We start from the raw sequence: 21,390 nt of genomic DNA on the forward strand, positions 1-21,390 counted from the left end.
TGTCACTACTCTTTCCTAGAATCGTCGTCTCCTTTAACCGGGCCACACAATCAGTGCACTTGCTAACGTGCGCAACTATATGTGCGTATTTGTCATCTCGTTTTTTCAGTTTTAGAGCGTGTTCCCCTAAACGGTCATTGACACAGCGACCAGTTTCGCCGACGTAAAACATCCCTCAAGACATGGCAATGCAATACACCACTCCAGTGAAACATTTAACGAACGGTGGTTGGTGGTTCTTCTGGCATCCACGTTTACTGGTGTTGCAGATACGTGGGCACAACTTTCCCAGCTTGTTAGGGGCAGAAAAACAAATTGGCACGCCGTGCCTACTTGCCACCTTCTTCAGATTGTGGGAGAGTTTGTGGATGTAGGGGACCACCTCAGGTCTATGTGCCTTCCGGTGATCCTCCGCCGTTGTACTTCCCGTTCCACGCTTGAATTTTTGAAGGAGGGTTTCAGAAACAGCAGTCAAGACCGAGACGGGAAACCCTGCAGCCAAAAGACGGCTTACCTGATTGTTAAAACTGAGCGTCATCTGATGTGGGCACGATTTCTGGAGAGCCGATTCCATACACATCACCGCTATTCCTCTCTTAATTGTCTTGGAATGTGCCGAGTCATAGGGCAGTAGCTCCTTCTTAGCCCGTGGGTAGTATCCCCAGCAAACGTGTCCATCACAGAACGTGATTTTAAGGTCTAAAAACTGTAAAATTGAAGAGTCCGGAAGTTCATGGGAGAAACGCAACCCACGTCCATGTTTGCTAAAAAAAGATAAAACTTCACCTACAGTAGAGGAGTAGGTGGAGGCAGGCTGCTTTTTTTTTTTTTTTACCACCGGCTGTTCCGTCTGCTTGATATGGCAAATGGCCTTGGACGGCAGATCTTGTTTAACGAGTTCTTAGCAGAAAAAACAACTTGAAGTAGACACAATTTCACCAATACTATTCACTGCGTGTTTAGAAGAAGTATTCAAGCTCTTAGACTGCGAAGGCTTAGGATTGAGGATCAACGGCGAATATCTGAGCAACTTTCGGTTTGCCGATCACATTGTCCTGTAGCAGCACCAGCAACGCGCAGAACTGTTGTCAACGCGGTCGGCGTTTTGTCCGCGTTCGCACCGAACGCGAGCGGCATCCGTGGCTGTTGCCGGTGCCTCTGGCGGCGGCTCGAAGGTTTTCGACCAGATGAGAACCGAACACTCGTCGAGCAGCGTCGGAAGTCTTTTGCCACCTGCTCGCCTCACAACGTACCTACATAAAAAAGTTTCTGTTCGTAGATGTGTACTTACTCTTGCTTAAGCAACTTCTTCATGTGCGACAGATGCACGCAACATCTACAGTCCTAATCAGCAACAATGGGGCCGAATTACAACAAATAATTGAGGACCTTAACCGAGAAAGTGTAAGAGTAGGACAGCGCTCTGTTCACTCTGTCTCTATCGTCGTCCCTTCCTGGTCATTTTTTTTTGCGCTGTTACATAAGTTGCAATGAATCAATTCGCCCAGCAAGCCGTCATTCTGTAAGAGTGGGGTTGAAGATGAATATGCAGAAGACAAAGATAATGTTCAATAGCCTGGCAAGAGAACAAGAATTGAGGATCGCCAGTCAGCCTCTAAAGTCTGTAAAGGTTTATGTAGGTCAATTACTCACAGGGGACCCTGATCCCGAGAAGGACATTTTCAGAATAAAATTGGGTTGGAGTGCATACTACAGGCTTACAAGCATACTACAAGCACTGCCGTTGAAATAAAAAGTGTACAATCATTGCATTCTACCGGTGCTAGCATACGGGGCAGGAACTTGCAGGTTAACAAAGAAGCTCGAGAACCAGTTAAAGTAGCACTGACAATTGGGCGACTTGGTACAGATGCATGGCTTCAGAACGTCGCAACAAGGAAGACAAGGAAGCTTGCTTCCTGCGCCATGGCACCATGCACCATGCGCCATGGCATGCGCCATGGCATAGGAAGCAAGCAAGCAGCTTGCTTCCTATGCCATGGCGCATACCCACCACGGGGGATTGGCCAAGAAGCCGGCGGTTAAACAGGTGGGATGAAATTATTCAATGAAACTAACTGATATTAGAGCCGTATTTTATTTTATCATATAGGGAATCGTGTGCTTTTTGGAAGGAAAGCAAGCTAGAAGGTAATAAAGTTCAATCAGTTTAATTGGAATTTTCGAAATTAATAAATAATCAATCAGTAAATTAACCTAAATTGGAATTTTGGACAAGGAAGCAAGGCGCTTGTGTTCGTGTGATCTTTCGTCTTTTCGTCTTCCTTGTTGCGCCGTTCTGAAGCCAAAACCAGTTAAAGACCCCACAAATAACGATGGAACGAAAACGTTTAGGCCTAACGTAAAGAGACAGGAAGAAAGCAGTGGAGATCAGAGAGCAAACGGGGATAGCCGACATTCTACTTGACATTAAGAGGAAAAAATGAAGCTGGGCAGGCCATGTAATGCGTAGGATGAATAACCGATTAGAGTTACAGAATGGATACGAAGAGAAGGGAAACGCAGTCGAGGACGGCAGAAACCTCGGTGGAGCGACGAAGTCAGGAAATTTGCAGGCGCAAGTTGGAATCAGCTAGCGTAAGACAGGGGTAATTGGTGATCGCTTGGAGAGGCCTTCGTCCTGCAGTGGACATAAACAAGGAGGGTAAAATAAATTAAATGAAATGAAAATAAACAAATGTGGGCAGCTTGCACTAGTGGTGCAAGGCTGGAGTAAACAGCGGAGCTGGTGATTGACCTAGCTCCTTCCAGGTTTTACTAGGCTTGGCTAAGTTTTGCTAATGTAGGCTGATGATGGTGATGATGAATCACTTGTTGGAAAAAATAAACCAGTTGTGAGTCAGCGCTCCTATCGTCTCTTCCTTCGTCGTTCTTCCGGGTAGCGCTGCCCACCCCTAAGAACGTGTTCAGTTACCAAATCGCCCAGCTTGCTGTGCTAATTCATTTTAATGATATCAGTGTATCAGTCGACAGCTTAGGCATCCTTGTTTCTGAGGCCGAACTAGGCCGAACTTCTGAGGCCGAAATCTAGTTCGGCCATGCCGTGGACGTGGAGACTTAGTCTCATTATCAAGTGGCGAGCAATGGGGAGAGTGGCAGGGAGCAGCGAGACAGAGCGTCGGCATCTTGAGAAGCGGTCTCTGCGTAACGTGTGAGATGGTTAACAGCTCTGACGATCCATCGATTACCTGCCGGCGTTATGAGCAGAGGGCCGACTCGGTCTATCTCAACGATGGCAAAAGGTGTCTCGGGACATGGGATGGGCTGTAAAAGGCCAGCAGGAGGCGAAGCTGGTCGTTTCCGCCGTTGACAGTGGATGCAAGAAGCGACGTACTTGGCCACAAAGGTAGACATGCCTGGCCAAAAGAAACGGTGGTATGTTTTGTCGAAACCCAAATGGCCAGCAGATGGATCGTTGTGAAAGGCTTCAAGGACTTGCGTGCGCAGCGATCATGGAAGAACTGGTACCCAGTGGTGGCCATCGGAGTTGTAAATGTAGCGGTGCAGCACATCGTTGTCCAGCTTAAATAGTCGCGGTTGCTGACGTAATCTGGCATTTGGTACAGAAGTAATCCCGCACAGGCGTTGGATAATGCTGTTGCAGTAGGAATCAGAACGTTCACACGAGGCGAACTGAGGGACGCGATTGGAAGACAACGTGCCAGTAACGGCTAGAGGTAATAACGTAAGTGGAGACTCTCATTATCAAGTGGAGAGCAATGGGGAGACGTGCTCGAAGATAATTGGGTCAGGGGGCAGCGAGACAGAGCATCGGCATCTTGATGCTTTTTTCCAGACTTGTAGACAACGTCAAAAACGTACTCTTGTAATGGGACCACCCAGTGACCAAGGCGTCCAGACAAATTTTTCATTGATGACAACCAGCATAAGGCGTGGTGGTCGGTTATGACTGTGAAGTGGCGTCCATAAAGATATGGTCGAAACGTTTGTATGGCCCAAACTACTGCGAGGCATTCCTGCTCTGTTATCGAGTAGTTCTTATCGGCAGCCATTAATGCGCGACTGGCATAAGCATCGACTCTCTCTCGTGTAGTGGTATCATGCTGTAGAAGGACAGCACCGATCCCATGGCCAATAGCGTCGGTGTGCAAACAAGTTGGTGCGTTTTCATCGAAGTGACAGAGGACAGGGTCGGTTGTTAAGGCTTGCTTGAGGGCTTGGAAAGAAAGTTCGCAGTCGTCTGTCCAAGGGAGAGCAGTGCCTGACGTCAGCAACTTGTGCAGCGGCGACTCCATGGAGCAAAATCACTGATGAAGTGGCGGAAGTAGGATGCCAGGCCCAAGAAGCTTCTTAATTGTTTTTGATTTTCTGGGCGAGGGAAGCGAAGCACGACAGAAACCTTGTCGGGATCTGGTCAAACGCCATCTTTACTGGTGTTATTTAGGGCAAATTGGCATGTCTTTGGGTTCAGTTGGAGTCCAGCGTTGGAAGTACATGTGAAAACTTCGTCCAAACGCTCAAGGTGCTGACGAAAAATTGTATAAAAAATAACGATGTCACCTAATTAACACAGACAGGTCTTCCACTTAAGGCCGCGTAAAACTGTATCGATCATGCGTTCAAATGGTGCAGGAGCATGTTGCGGACCAACAGCGCTTGTGTGTACGTGTCTCCCTTCTTGTGGTCGTCTGTTTGCGCTGTTGTCCAAAGTTTCAGCATTGCATAAACCGAAGGGCATGACATTGAACTCGTAAAGTCTGTCTGGTGTTGCAAAGGCTGTCTTATCCTTGTCCGCTTCGTGCATGGGTATTTGCCAGTAACCGGATCGGAGGTCTAGACTTGAGAAATATTCAACGCCCTGGCATCGCCAATGGCATCGTCGATTCTTGGCATCGGATATACGTCTTTGCGCGTGATGTTATTAAGTGCTCGATAATCGACGCAAAATTGCACAGAGGCGTCTTTCTTGCGGACCAACACAACAGGAGACGACCAAGAACTGGACGATGGCCGAATGATGTCTCTTTTAAGCATGTCGTCAACGTTGTCCGCAATGAATTTTCGTTCTGCGGAAGACACGCGATACGGCGGCGGCGTACAATTGAACTGCCTTCGGTTTCGATACGATGCACTGCGACGGAAGTGCAACCAGAAACTTGGAGTTAACGTCAAATAAGGCGCTGTGTTTTTGCAGTAGGGACAAAGGGTCTTCTTTCTGCGCAGCAGTCAGATCGGGATGCATCGCGTCCTTTAAAGCACAGCATGATCATCAGTTGTGGCAGACAAAGGTGTGAAGGGGTGCCAGCGAAAGAGGTTCGGTGTCAGTAAAGCAAGTCACAGTGGTGCCCTGGGAGAGCACAACTGGCGAAGAAGTAGTGTTATGAACAGCGACGAACGCTCTACCGTCCTGAAACCACACCAGGCTAGGAGTAATGCTAAGTCCATCAGAAATGCAGCGACTGCTCGGTGCAAGGAACACATCAGCATTAACAATAGTGTCGGAAGTCAGCATTAAAATATGCTCATTGCCCGCGGGAATGAAACAGTCAGTAGACGTGACGAAACGTAGGTTGTGAGCATCGACAGCAGACGGAGATTCAGTGTCCGCCACATGAATAGTGCGCTGACGGCAAGAGATGAAAGCTGAAGCGGAGGAAAGGAAGTCCCATCCCAAGATCATCGCGTAGGTACACGAAGATAGCACCACAAACTGAATGTGGTGAAAGATGCCATCAATGAAAACACGTGCAGTGCAAACACCGGAGGGCTGAACAAGAACTGCATTAGCACAACGAAGGGGAGGGCCATAATATGGTGTCTTCACTTTTCGCAATCGAGAACACAAGTCAGTACTAATAACTGACAGCGATGCACCCGTGTCAACCAAGAATTCAGTCCGTATACCTTCAACACACACCAAACGTACATTTGACGGGCGCGCCGGAGGAGTGTCACGTTGTCCACAGGATGCAGCTTTCCCTCCTGAAGCTACACAATTTAGTTTGCCGGGCGATGATCGGAGGACGAAGTAGCCAGTCGAAAAGGGGAAGAGGAGCGCTGCATCGGTGATGGAGAGCGACGGCGCGGGAAACGCAATGAACCGGCAGCGTTGAATTGCTGCGGAGATGGGGAATGTCGGGGATAATAATCGTACTAAGGGCACAGATTGTGGTACAGGGCCAGAAAACTCATCCCTTTCAAACCCGTCATAGCCACGCCTTTCATCTTGCTGACGGCGTCGGGAAAACCTTGAAATGTAGCCACGGATGCCGCAATAGCAGCAAAAAGATCGAGGTGGGCTCCATGCGTTGTAAGACGGAAGAGGTGGTGGTCTTGCAGTGATAGGATTCAGAAACCCGTGCGGTGCAGGTGCCTGCTGTGGTGGCTGCTGGGAGGGTGGCACTATAGAGGCAACCTGGGCGTAAGTGGGCGTAGGGATGGGTTGCGGGCTTGTGACTTGCCGACAGGTCACGGCAGCTATCTCTTCCCTCACGATATGGCGGAGGCCGCCACCAGGGGGGCGGGGGGGGGGGGTCATATGGACCTCAGAATGGGTAGACGAAGCTTGAGCGTGCTGTTCTTCACGGATGATGGAGCGAATCAGGGCACTTTACTCGCTGTCGTTGGACGCCTTGAAATCAGATGTGTCAGGGTGTACGCGAAGCATCTTAAGCTCATCGAGGCGCTGACACGTACTGATAATGTTTGCGATAGTAGTGGGGTTCAGCAGTACAAGAGCATTGAATGCCAGAGTCCCAATACCCTTGAGCAGGTGGCGTACACGGTCACTCTCTGCCATCGAGGTGTTCACGCGGCGGCAGAGGGCGAGGAAGTCCTCTGTGTACGAAGTGTACGACTCGCCCGAGTGCTGAACACGCTCAGCAAGCTTCTTCTCGGCGATATCTGAGCGGACAGAAGAGTTCGCGAAAATCTGGCGTAGGTGGTGTTTAAACGTGCTACAGTTGACGAAATCGAACTCATGGTAGTAAAACCAAGTTGTTGCGACGCCGGTGAGGTAGAAGGCGACGTGCCCAAGTTTTCCAGATTTGTTCCAGTGGTTAACGTCACTCACGCGCTCGTATTGCTCTAACCAGTCTTCAACGTCTTCACCGCGAAGTCCAGCAAACACCGGTGGATCCTTCTGAGGGGTGGTGACCGTCCAAGCAGGGGTTCCCGCCGGAGCAGGCAAGGTCGCGGTAGTGGCCTGCTGGTCTTGGGACATGGTCGAGTGCAGTTGGTAGAGGCGGCGACCCGAGCGGAGCTCCAGGGATGTAGCGTAGGTGAAGCTGGAGAGAGACCGACAGCGAGAGAACGAAGGAACCGGACAGCACACTTGTGAGACAACGTTTAGGCAGTCAGATTCTCTTTTATACTCTCGAGCGAGAGCCCCATCACCAGGCACCAAAACGGTGATAATGAGTATGTACAGACGAGAATATGAAGCGTGTGAATAATGCTGACAATATATATATATATATATAAATTTGGACTCTGTCTACTTTTGATTTAGTACAGGGAATGTACAAGGTAGGTCCCCCCCCCCGTCAGATTGCAATATGATCTGCTGTTTGTTCACGTAAATTTGCAGGGAACGCACCTAGTGCTAGAAAAAAACATATGCAAGGCTGCGAACACGTGGGTTGAGCCACCTAGCGTGCGAAAATAGCATTCAAAAGAAAAATTCACTGAGACCATGAAATTTTCTGCGTTCTCTTCTTTTTCACATCCCTCTCACCAACGTTGAGAAATCTTGCTGCATCCGCAGAGGCTTAAATTTTTTATCTAAGGACAATGGACACCTGAAAGTCTAAATTTAATTAGTTAGACTAATGCGATATATTGCGGCAGAATATTCAACTCGCTTGAAAAAATACCGAAGAAAAATAATGACAACCAGTAGTGAGTTGCGCTACTAAAACTTTGCAGAAATTATTGGCTAGCCGCAACTTCCTACAGGGAAGCATCGCCAGACCTGCTGCACAAGTCCTAGCCCAAATACCCAAGGAGGACACTGACATCATCACCCAAACCATCATCTGGTTACCGGGCGACGCTGCCATCGCGGGTAATCTGCATGCCGACAGAGCAGCTCGAGGATTTGTACATAACCGAGCACTCATCACGCCGACTGCAGATGACCCTGACCCATCAAAAACTAAAGACGAAGGATGCATCATGCCGCTGCCTAGCTTTGGCTCCAGACAGGCACTTGCACGAACCTACACATATTACACCGTATACACCCTACAGCCTACAGGGACGAATGCCCATGGTGCGGGGCCACACCCACCTTATTCCACATTGCGTGAGAGTGCACGTGCGAGTCCACGAGGGAGCAATGGAGGCACTGCTGTCCAGCTCGGCCCTCGACAACCAACTCAAGCAGATCCAGAGAGCAGAGAAGATGGCAAGAGCCAGCGGAGCCCTGGACTAGGGGCCCTTACCATTAGCGATGCCCCTTCGGGGCAACACAAAACTGATTATTTTATAATAAAGTTTATCTTATCTATTTAGCTACGCTGTTGAACATTCATTTAATTTTTATTTTTCCATTAAAATGATCATGCACTAAAATCTGCATATTTTTGTGCATCAACAAAATATTTCAGATGACTGTGCCTCTAGGCACGTCTACAGCTCTTGACACATGCACCGAAACTCCTCTGATTGATCCCCCTTGTGGTTGCTATACGAAGGATAGCTTGTATACCTGAAGACAGTCTAGGGATTTTTTTTTTTTTTTGCAGCGAGTCTCGCACCAATGAAATAATCTCTTTAGCGCGATTGCATTGCATATGTCTAACTCCTCGTCGTTTTGATTTGTCTTTGTGATGTCTAGCAACTCTTCAAGTTTGCCTTTCGCCGCCGCTGCCAACCACCTCAGTGCGCAAGCACCGTTAACAGGCGGGGCCACTGTCAAAATCGCAGCGCTACCTCCACCGAACATCGGGTCGTCCGTCTCACGGCGGAGCACGATCCCCTCTAGAAATTCAAGGTCTTAATAACCTGAGAACAAGGTTGACCAGAATCAAATTTAATCCGACCAGTATAAAACCTTATCAACCCTTATCGGTTGTTATCAACCTGATCGGACTCGATCCCAACCTTAGCAACCCTTGTAGGTCAGTATCAACATTATCGCAATCCGATCCTTATCAACTCTTATTCTTATCAATCTGTCCTTATCAACTTCATCAGACATTATCCGACCCTTATCAACTCTTATCGGTCCTTATCAATCTTATCGATCTTGATGTGACCTTTATCAACCCTTGTCGGTGCTTATTAATCTTATCAAAATTTCCACGACCATTATTTATGAGCCCTTATCGCTCTTTAGCACCTTATCCATCCGTGTCAAACCATTATCAACCGTGATGAGACCCTTATAACCCCTCATCACTTCCTTATCAACCTTATCAACTGACTGAGTGCTTATCTGTGTGTTAGGCGACGTGAAGCGCATGAGACCTCAGTGACTGGTGACGTTTCGGTCGGTGAAAGAACACCCCAGCGGAAAGCGCATCCCGCGACCATTCGCGTCGGGGATGTAGCGTGTTTCGCAAAAAATTTTCGCAATTTTCCATAATTCTCCGAATAGGCTCTACATGTGGTGCTAGAGGTTATTTTTATTCCACCATCACGAACCCATCATACAAACTGTTCTCCTTTGACATTTGTTTTGTACCGCCGGTACAACACATTCCTTTGGTTCAGATATATTTACCTTCGGTAAGCGTGGGTGTTTATATGTGATTATATGTACCCTGCAATGCAAATTGCCGACTCTGCAGTCAACCCGAGACAATAGAACATGGCGTTATTATTTGTTGTGAGGCATTTTATTTTTGGAATATTTTACAAAGAACTATCAAAAAAGAACTCACATCTTACGGTATCCTGTTCCTTTCAAATAGACAATCAGTAATACACCATATGATTTGTTTATCTAATTAGGACTCTATTCATTATGGAGAAGCCGCATGATCGACAGACATGCGGAGCCACCTCACTCGACAAAGTCTGTCTTTCGAGAAGAGGCTGCTGAAGTGCGTAGTGTGGTTGCAGCCTTTGAGACAATCCACTCGGGAATGGGAATTCCTGAGTGGATTTTGCATCTGGGCGCTTGTGTTTGTTTGCCCGATTTTTGAACTATCATTGGACTGCGTAGCATGTGTGCATTTGTTTTTCATCGGACTGCGTAGCATGTGCGCATTTGTTTTTCACCATCATCATCAGCCTATTTATGTCCACTGCAGGTGGTCTCCAATTACCCCTGTCTTGCGCTTGGTGATTTCAACTTGCGCCTGCAAATTTCCTAACTTCATCACCCCACCTAGTTTTCTGCCGTCCTCGACTGTGCTTCCCTTCTCTTGGTATCCATTCTGTAACCCTAATGGTCCACCGGTTATCCATCCTAAGCATTACATGTCCTGCTCAGCTCCATTCCTTCCGCTTAATGTCAACTAGAATATCGGCTATCCCCGTTTGTTCTCTGGTGCACACCGCTCTCTTCCTGTCTCTTAACGTTAGTCTTAAAAATTTTCGTTCCATCGCTCTTTGTGCGGTCCTTAACTTGTTCTCGAGCTTCTTTGTTAACCTCCAAGTTTCTGCCCCATATGTTAGCACCGGTAGAATGCAATGATTGTACACTTTTCTTTTCAACGACAGTGGTAAGCTCCCAGTCAGGATTTGGCAATGCCTGCCGTATGCTCTCCAACCCAATTTTATTCTGTAAATTTCTTTCCCATGATCAGTGCCTTCCCAGTGGATAAGACACTCGGTTTCTAAGCCTTGGGTCGTACATTCGAAACTCTCCACCATCAGCGTTTTTTCTTTCAAAGTTTTTAATACAATAATTTCATTACAGCGATTCGTCTTACGGTGCAGACGGACGGGGTTTCTCGTCGGGTAGGCATAACATTGCTTACACATTAATTACACGAGGGAAGTTTTCTGATGAAGGAGAATACCACATCTTTACACAGAACTTAAAAAACAGAAGTTTTGTTGCGCATTTGCATGGCGCCATTAAGCAACACAAAGTGTACGACTGTTTTCGAGGTGACATCAACGTTGGTCCAAAGCAGCATCCACGCACTTCATCTTCAGTGCTCGCTGTCGTCGGGTGCCTATTGTGGCTGCTCACATGTGGCAGGTCCTTCTCGCTGCACTCCCTCATTTTTTGTTCGCGTTTCACCTGTGTGTGAATAGCAACCGTGGGGTCGCGTTTTTCTAGTCGCATTTGCAAGCCCACAGCGCTCCGCGATAACATCGTGTGTCACAGGGCGGCGCGGGTAACAAAGCTCGGTGTGACTGACTCAATTTTTCCTTCATTATAATTACCCGCACCCAGGGAAGGGCGAAAAGGAGGAGAGTGCCTCGGAAAACGAATGAAAAGAGAACACGGCAGGCGCGTTTTATCGCTTGGACACCCGCAGCTAACAAAAGCATGGCAAGATAGGCAAGTCAGCGCTCCTGTCTATCTTGCTCCCTCGTTTTGTCGCTACTTGGGAAGTGCGTAACAAAGTGTAGCCGTAAATTGTCATTTCGAAGAATTATTTATCTCGAGAACCAATTATTAATCCTCAATGTAACTTGGCATACATTTTAAAATGGGGGTTGCCTTTACCTCCACCAAAAACAGTTATTCTGAATTGAAAAAAAAAAAAGATATTACCTCCACCAAAAGATGTTACGGGGATAACGTCTATTTAGGGAGTATTGCTATATACAAGGTTTGGACAAGCAGCGGCGATGGATGCAAGGCTGTCGCGCGCCTCTGGCCACTTCGTCGCCGTCGTCTTCGTCCGACCGACAGTAGCAGCCCCTTCACTGTCTCGTGGCAATATATTGCTTGGCCTTTTTAAGCCAGGCCTATATACATTTCTCATTCTTTTAAGAACAAATCGCTCTGTTAAAGTATTCTAGTGCATTTCCTCTGAATATGGCACAACAAACCGCGCTTTGTAATGTTGAATAATCGTTTAGGGCAAAAGTATAGCAAGATGAATGAATGAAAAAAAAAGTTGTCGCAGTTTCACCTTAAAGGCGAAGCATCAATTGCGATAGCAAATTTGTAGAGAACTATACGGAGTAATGATAGCAGCTTAATCAGCTGTATAAGCTTGGACATGCAGCAGCACCGGCCACACGCAGAACTGTTGTCGACGCCGTCGGCGTTTTGCCCGCGTTCGCACAAAATGCGTGCGGCGTTGGTGACTGTTGCCGGAGCCTCTGATATAAATAGGCACTTGGTGCCGCAGCTAAACGTCGCCTCCCCGCCTCCCCCCCCCCCCCCCCCCCCCCCGGCCTTTCGCGCGTCGGAAGAGGGCGCGTTTGCTCTACATATATGGTGATTGTAAAGGAGGAAAGAGACAGAGACGCCTACTTCTGCAGCCCTTAAGCGAGCACGGCGCAGAACGCGCGTTTGTTCTCCGCCGTGCGTTCACTCCCCGTGAAAGCGCGCGCCCCTCGCGCCCTTTCACTCGCACATACAGCGTTCGGCGCGCGGCGACGATTTTATCTCCATTGACGTGATACGGAACCTCACGGCGACGGCGACGGCGACGCCGACGGCAGAAATCTGCTTTTGAGTGTCCATATAATTGCTATCGCAATAAAACTTTATTTCGTGAGCTTTTGAGCGCATGCGCCGGATGGAAGTGGCTCCATATGCTGTTCTCGACGCCTGGTTACGAGCCACAGCTGGTCTTCCAGGACGGACAGCAACATTTTCCTTCGCTCTCTAAGGGGTTGGTGAGGAGCGGTGGGTGTTGTTGGCGACCTTGATGCGAGGTGACACGACTCGGTCGAGCAGCTTTCCAATGCAATACAGCTCGAAGTGCGTGCAGAAAGAACCGCGCCTCCGAGAACATTGTCTAAAGCATACGCCGCCAGAGTGTCCAAGTGAGCGTACAAGTAGAACGCCTAGTCACCGTCAAGTGCACTGTCCCGTAGAGCCCTTCTCAATGCAATGCGCAATATGAGGCTGGCAAGTTGTTAATACCAGCTTTTACAGCAGCAACGTGTTTGCGATAATAGTCGGCGGTGTGGTAAATAAGGACGTAAATATGGTAGTTCCGTCACAATTCTTCCATGTTGCACAATGTAGCTGCTGTGTCAACACCTCTGTCTAAATGAATGTACTGGTGAGTTCCGTGACACACCTGCACAACTGTAAGTCCACGTTCGCGAAAGTTTCCAACATTTCCAAGTGTTTTTCCAACGCCCTCTCATGAGAATGCGAAAGACGAGTTTGTTGTCAAATGCGTGCAGCCGCCAAAATTTACGCACCGATTGCGAACACATTTTCTGCAAGTTTGTACCGAAGAGCTTAGCGCCGATGATGACAGTGTCGGCAGGCTCTTTTAAATAAAACATTGTCTGCTGTTACATGATCTACCACTTCTTCGTCTGACTGGTACAAAATGAAACCAAGGTGCGCGTTTGCAAGATTCTCATCGGAGGTGCGGACTGCTTCATATCGAACTTTACCATTCCCTTAAATTAAAGCGCACTTTGAACATTGGTTCAAACTCACTAAGCCTTTGTCGTGACGACAATTGTCAAGATATGGGCATCTAATTTGGAACGAGGTGGCTGTATATTTCACTAAGTTCTTTCTTTAGCTTTCTCGTGTTTCTACGTCGTTATGCATCTTGACGCTCTAAGCTACATTTGCTGTCGTTTACTGACGCATTCAAATGAAATATATATATATATATACCACGATGTATTTTTTACAAACATTTTTAGGTTAATTAATAGGTCGCACACAACTTATTCAGTGCGTGATACGGAGATTACGCACTGAAGCTTATTGTGGGGCAATTACCACAAAGGGACAAGTGGCAAAATACGTTGACCCACTTTATGACAGGACCAGAAAGCGGTGCATCGTACCGAGTGCACATGCGTCATTAAAAGATCGCTGATTAAGCCGCGTGCCTGCGTTGATCTAATGAGAATCCAGCTGGCCCCATAGACTTTTGCGGAATAGCGATAAGCTTTCTTGCAATCGCGCGCAACGGGACTGCACAACAGAGAGTGTTACGTATTCGGCGGCTCGACGCCGAGGGCGGCAAGACGACCGGCCCAAGGAACAGACGACCCACGCAGCGCCAGGAAGACCTTTATACTTTCAGCGACGCGCTTTTTATGCGCTACGTAGCCAATCAGGGGGTAGCAAAAAGAAAAGATGTCGCGGCAAGCGGGGCAATTTTATGAACGTAGAGTGCGACTGCGAATGTTATGCAAAAGGAAGACAAACACAGGCGGTGTTCGTCTTCCTCTTATGCCATAAGATGGTTTTATGGTTCTTTGACATAGGATGGTTCTTATGTCAAAATACCAACTAGCCCAACATTCAACTCTTTTAAAATACTTTTTTATAATATCGAAACTAAATTCTTACGTGTTAGTAGAGGAAACTTGAAAGAAACGGAATTTGTGGACGGGAGATGGGGGAGAAATTGGCAGCTAAACACGTGCAAACTTGTAGAAGAAACCAGAGCTGGCCACGAGGCGCGCCGGAAGTTTGAATGTCCTACTAAAATATGCTGTCCGATAGGGACGCGAAGGAAATGATGTCATATCTTGAACGATGACAGCCGCGCGCCCATATCAACGCCTGGCGCATGTGGCCACGTAGTTGACAGCTTAGTAGTTGACGTAAACGGTCAACGTAGTAGTTGACCGTTTGAGGAGTGCTCACACGTTTTATAATGCCCAGTCATGTCAGGCCTCAAGATGAGCGGTGAATTAAATTCTCAGTGAGCGGCAAATTGTTTTTAATTCCCACCTCGCGCCTTCCCCGTGTGTGTTCCCTGGACCAACGGAAGAAGGTGAGCACTCTCTGCTTTCCTTGGCACACGTAGCATTATTTCGCGACAGTCATTCACGACTACTTCCCGCCGGGCCAACATTCACCACACATTAAAAGCGGCGCCGCGACACGCACCATCCTCATTGCCGCAGCTCCACATTTCATCATTCACTGCGGGACCTGAGCCACGACACAGGTGATAGCACAATTGAGACCATGAAAACGATCATAAACGACTTGTACACCAACAGACCAAACGCAAAAATCACCTTGACAACCGTACTTCTCAGGATCGCAAACAAGCACATGTCACTTATTCAACAATCGGAGACACTCCTAGCTCAGGCACTAGGGACATGTAAACTCAATGATTTTCTTCTGGACATTGGACACCAACACGAAACTGTCGATGTAATCCACCACGCTGAAATACACCAGGACCCGGACATTCTGCTTGCCCGGGACGGTCTGCACCTCAATGTTTATGGCGTCAAGATAATTGCTAACAGCATCAAGGCTCAGGACCTCATTTAAATCGGCGCAGCCAACAACAGCAGTAAAGCCTCCGTCCCAGTTAGCTACAACACAGAAACGCACGCCTGAAATCATCAACACCAGCTCGTACGCACGCTCCGCCGAACCACAGATTTAAAATTTCTTTTAGTCCCTGTTCAAAGAATATGGTTTTTACCAATGACGTGACAGGTCACGAGAACATTCGGTTGCTAGATTTAGAACTTATGTTTTCAACTGACGGACACGTGTGTTGGAAATATGCTCCCAGGTCTCAAAAAGCACTTTTACCTTTCGGGTCTGCCCACTCGAAGTTGGTTAAACGCAGCATTGCGAATATGTATTTCATGAACGCACTGAAGAAAAGTAGCCCGCAGGTTATGCAGCAAAGTCTTGCGGAGCAGGTGCCCGGATCGGCTTAAAGCTTCCGGTTTTCCTCCGTCTGTTCTGTTGACGGTTGGTGATACTTTGACAAGAAAAATGAAGCAAGCGCGTGAGAATTCAGATCGCCCATTAGAAGAGAAAAGAAACATTAGGGTGATTCCCCACTTCCAATCTGTTGGAAGGTTTTCTAATCATCGACAACGATGTTTGGAAATCCCACTTCGCAATCTAGGACTGCCATTAAGCAGTTCAGTTATACTCTCACTTGGAGCCACGGTGTTAGGATATAGCCACGGGAACGTTTGCCGAACCATTTATAATTTTCTTTGTGATACAAAAAGATTGCCTCAATAATTTTTCCAATTTTTCCTCGATTGATTTATTTATCCTTCAATAAATTATAGATTTAACATATTCAGGAAGTAATGTCACAAAATGACAATTATATTATTATTATATGATTATTCAAAATTTACGTCTATCCTTTACTGTATTTAATTTATTATTAAATTCATATTACTAATCCTATCTTGGCAAGGCTGACTAACTTATTATAGACTACTTAATTCTTTCATTATCGTTTCGTTTCCCATCTTAAATTATTCACTTATTTTCCTTTAATTATTATTACTCATTTATTTCAAAACAAATTTATCTTAAATTTCGATAATACCACCCGGTTCGTGGCCTATCCCCCACAGTGGGTTGTGCCATTGATTGAGGCATCATCATCATCATCATCACTTCCATAAAATTTCCCGCGGGCTGAAAAGAAGGTCCCAAACATTCGGTGTTAACTTAGCGTTTTCAGCCCCCCGCAAGCCTTCTGGCCTTTGCGCCCGCATCTCCGGGCGTGAACGAGATTCAGCCTGCAAAACCAAGCACCGAACAGAGTTCACTGACTGCGCGGTTTATTCAATCCTCAGTATATATCGGCCTGCCAGGGAAATGCTTAAATGAACGCCTCAGAGAACACGACAACACGCTTCGATCGGGTACAGGGAGCAACTTGGCGTTGCATGTAACCGCTGCTCGCCTTTGTTTTACAGCACTAGCATCATCGGCACGGGGGAAATCCAAGCGAGCGCGAACTGCTTGAAGCGTTTTATATAAAAAAGCACGAGCGGGTTTGCATAAGCGACCCTCCCGTGCTTATCACAGAGCAATAGTGGCGGTTTTTATCGGGCTTTGTTTGACTTATTCAATGTGTCTGATTGGTTTTCTTCGTCTGCACGTGCGCTTGCGCAGGAAAAGCGGTGTATAAAAGTACGTGGATGCTCCAAATAAATCTGTTGTAAGTACCGGCGACTGTGTTTGTGTGAGTGCCTCCTTCTGGTCCTGCGTCTTGGTTTTCGCAGTTTTTTTTTCTTTTTCGCTTTAGAACATGAACCAACTAGCTCAGGAATTCACGCTTCTAAGTGAAGCTATTGTTTGAGCTAGTTGGTGCATTCTAGAACACATAACGAGGCAACGCTAAAAAACACGGACAAAGAAAGGGATGTGCGCAGGACGGGCGCAACCTTCCAACTGTATTTTCAGAACCGGAAAGCGAGTCTATATGAATACACATCAGGTCAAGACGTGCCACACAACTCTGATAAAGAGCTTCCATGATGGCCCTATCAGAGACCCACTCCCGTAAGCTTGTCTACCAAATGAATCGCGTCACTCACATGCGTGGATACGTAAACAAACCTAACGCGTGAGGCTGAAAAACAAACATGAAGCTATGATACATCGAAGCATTGTGTCCACTAAACCAAACCATCTAAAAATTGCAGCTTCTTTGCACGTAAATTCACACAAGGCATGCTCACGCATTTGCCAGTATTCTTAGCGATAAAATAAGCTGCAGTAACCTACCTCTTTTCCAGTTTGTCCTTCGATCTGGAAGAAAAGATTGTGTCTTCAAAATTGGCTTGCAACCTCGACAGCCTCTGCAATGAATATCTAGGTGGCCACCAGTTTTGCTGTGTACAGCCAAGCTGTGCTCTCGGGCCCCTTCATTAAAGCAGCGTCCCGTCTGCCTTATGTATACGAAACCACATGACAGGGGGATATTGTAAACGAAACCTGAAGCACAATCTGTTAAGCTTTTGGCATGCCGTTTGTAACGTCTTTCTTTGTGCATCATTGCGCACACTTTAGCCAACTTGCATGGAGCGGTAAAAACCGTTCTTACCCCAAACCGATTGGCAACTTTCTTAGCATTGTCTGGAATACGGTGAATGTAGGGCATTACATGAAGTGGCTTTTTCTCATCTCCAAGCTGCTTTTCATTCTCTTTCAAGCTCTGCAAAACTCGCTCACAAGAACCTAAAACTAGAGGGGGGGTTTGTTAGCATTACTCAGATGCTCAACCTGGTGTAAAAGGCTACCTTATGAAGGCGCGATTTTTCCAGCGCGGAACGACAACAAAGCATCACAATGGCCCTTTTTGTAATCTTCGAATGGGCGCTTCTATACGGTAACAGAGCCGTTCTTGTACTGTACATCCAGCACGCATGTCCATGAGTAAAATACAGTTGCAAATCAAGGAATTGCAAGCTGCTGTTCAATGGCTTCTCAAGAGTGAACTTGAGGCCCCCAGAAGCTCGGGGAAATTTGTCGATTATAACTTAAACATTATAGTCAACTTCTCCGTTGTGTTCAATGCACTCCTTCACAGCCCAGTAGAGTTTATCATGTGGTATAGAATAGAACAGTTCCTCAACGTCCTCTTCTTGTAGAAGACGGACGACCTCTTTGGAACTTCGAACAATGTATGGATCGTTGATAGCGAGGGTTCCTCCCAACAAGACGCTGCCATGTGGTCCTCTTCGACACGATCAGCCAAAGGGAGCATTCACGCTTGTGAGTCTCGCAAGCAAAAAAAGGCTTCCAGGCTGTGTCCTTCGGTCTATTGGACCGCTTTTCCGAGCCTGCCTAAAGTGTTCCTCAATGGCAGCTTTACCGCTGCTCGCTTCTTCTTGCTGGAGTCGAATTGTATGAGCTTGAAATTTTTGGACACCGTTGTTGCAGCCTTTTCTCTGAACATGTCCATGGAATCACAGCGAAACCACCTTCTTTATCGGACTGAATGACGGTAAGGCCCTCTGCTTTTAGACTCTAAACAATCCTCTTGTAAGGTGTCTGTCGATCACTTACAGTGCGCCCTAGACACTCAACACCGTCTCCTATGGCCCGCGCCTTGTCCTCTTCTGCCACGCGGCCTCCGATACGCTTAATCATGGCGACTAGCTGCGGTCTATTGGCATCCGGCTGGTAGCAAAACTTGGGCCCTTTTTCCTGTTCTTTACGTCCACTGGAACCGTAGCACTACCAAAGACATTTAGTGAATCCTCTTGCCAATTATGGGACTTCTTGGGTGGAAATGAGGACCTTGCCAAGTGCCATAGGAACTCTGTCGTACAATCAACCGTCTTCCTAAGGTTGGAAAAGCGTAGCGCCGCATAGCACACATCAACACCCTCAAAAACTAAGACACGTAGCCAGTTATAAAAATCCGGTTCTGCCTCCACGCTTCACTCTTCATGATCTTGCATATTCGTCTTGACGGACTAGGACTAGGACACCCACATAGGACTGGACTTGAGGTGGCACTATTTGCCTCTTCAAACAAAGGGAAAGAATCCTGGAATGGCACGTTTACGACTGGATTCGTGTCGTAGTTTTTGAGGGTGTTGATCCGTACTATGCAGGGCTATGTTTTTACAACCTTAGAAAGATGGTTGATTGTACGACATAGTTCCTAGAGGTGCGGCTGACAGCCACACAAGGACGATTCAGCTAGACGAGGTCAATGTGGCGGTCGATAATCACCTACTGCACTTATGGCAGGCTCGGCGATCGCTCCTCAAACGATGGCGACGGCAAAAGCTCAACCGCAAGCTCAAGCGACGAATTGCCCTATTAGCCATGCTGGCACATGAGTACGCTGAACAGCTAGCGAGCCATAACTGGCGAAACTTCAACGGACCCTCAGCACAAAGACTTCTTTGCATATACTTCGAGCCCTGGTCGACGACACCCACACGAAAACCCAACAACGGCATACCATTCACCGACTCACCTACAGCTATGGCGGCACAGAGGACTAGATGCTCGAAGAACTTCAGACGAAGCTACACGGCTCAGATAACCCGTAAAAGACTGCCACCAACCTTTCCACCCCCACTGAATACCAAGGAACGCCGAACGAACAGTTAGATCGGCCTTTCACACACACAGAGTTACCGGCGGCCCTCGCTAGGCTAAGACGCAATACGAGCGTGGGAAAAGACTGTCACCAACAAGCATCTTTGACAGCTACGACTCCCCCCACCCCCCTAGGCTTTGACGACTCTCCTTTGTTACTATTAGCCCCGAGAACGAACACTGGCGTCGCTGCAATCGCCGCGGTGTGACGTCACGGACAGGACTCCCCTGCTACGCCGCCGCCGTTCTCCTAGATCCGCACCGTCCGCGCCCGCTTTTGTGTGATACGATGGTGACTTACTGCTCTGTTCCACAATGTAAATCTCGCAAAGAAGATGGTGTAAGTTTTCACTACTATCCAAAGTCGACGAAGCTAAAGAAAGTTTGGATAGTAAAGCTTAGAATGGGCAAGCTGCCGTCAAAACGCGCTGTCGTCTGCAGCAAGCACTTCTGGGAAGAGGATTTTGTATATCCCGTATACAAGACGCTAGGTAAGGCCATTTCGGTTGTACTTATCGCTTCTTTGCACTCAGTTAACATGTCCATCACTTCATTACCAGGTTACAAGTACCGAAAGTTGTCGCCGGAAGCAATTCCGTCCGTCAATCTGCCTGTACGGCCACACGATGCGAGGCGGCGTCTCGTGCGAGCGGCGATGAGACGGCGTAAGTTTTTCGGATATTGATTCTCTTTTCGGTTAGTATAAATAAGTCGTGCAAACATGTATGTAGGTACATAGAGAATTGAAAATGATCTGTGGGAGCCAGAATGGGTGAAATGTGCTGTCGGCCGCTCCAGCATCGCTCGGTGTAGGAGCGCGCACGGTAACACATTAATTCACGGCAGATGTACTATCGCGTTTAATAGTGTAGAAGCATTGCTGATCGTGCATTTGTACCCGCACGAGCGCTCCCTCGGTTGTCTAGCGTATTATTCACGGTAACAGCGAGTCATTACTGTCTAAGTATTAAAACAATTCCCAGCCATCTTAAACGTGTGCCACATGGGACACTTTCTACCGCGATCCGGCCTGACCGAGATGAAAATTATCGATCGCGATTGCCTCCCTCGCGTAAGCTGTGGAAGAGAGTTAATCGCGATCGAGAATTTCGATCCCAATCGGAAGCGGTTGTAATGCTATTAGCAATATGTACTGCAAGGTTTGATTTCCATTTCAGGTGAAAGAGGCGTTCCCATACGCTCTTACCAGTTGCCACAGACATCTTCCATTCGCACTGATGCTGTGGAAAAATGCCAAGATGGGGCAGACGAGAACTCGAGCAGCTCAATGTTAGAACCAATTGATGCACCACTGGCCGACGAGACAGAACAAATAGAGTGCTGTGGTACGTTTATCTTTCAAGTAATGCAAATGTTCATGTGCCAAATTGTGTTGCATGTGGGCCCTCATGTCATTTACTGTGATGTAGAGTACTTGGTTATTTTTAATTAGTTTCATTTCATTTTATTTTTCCACCCTCCAGAGG

The 21,390-nt window shown here is 47.4% G+C and overlaps 1 protein-coding gene and 1 long non-coding RNA gene across 2 annotated transcripts in view; one reads left to right on the forward strand and one right to left on the reverse strand.

Moving 5' to 3' along the window:
- Positions 1–8,042, reverse strand: part of LOC125941549 (uncharacterized) — a 173,837-nt gene extending 165,795 nt beyond the window's left edge. Inside the window, exon 1 of the mRNA XM_049659052.1 lies at positions 7,999–8,042. Coding sequence (XP_049515009.1) covers positions 7,999–8,042 — 44 coding nt within the window. The remainder of the gene's footprint in view (positions 1–7,998) is intronic.
- A 12,040-nt stretch (positions 8,043–20,082) lies between these two features.
- LOC125941458 (uncharacterized) lies at positions 20,083–21,338 on the forward strand. Its single transcript, XR_007464307.1, has 3 exons — positions 20,083–20,394; positions 20,464–20,568; positions 21,082–21,338. It is a non-coding gene; the product is annotated as an uncharacterized LOC125941458 (long non-coding RNA).
- Positions 21,339–21,390: the final 52 nt, after the last annotated feature.

This window comes from Dermacentor silvarum, chromosome 11 (assembly GCF_013339745.2).
Source record: "Dermacentor silvarum isolate Dsil-2018 chromosome 11, BIME_Dsil_1.4, whole genome shotgun sequence".
NCBI classification, from domain to species: Eukaryota; Metazoa; Arthropoda; class Arachnida; order Ixodida; family Ixodidae; genus Dermacentor; species Dermacentor silvarum.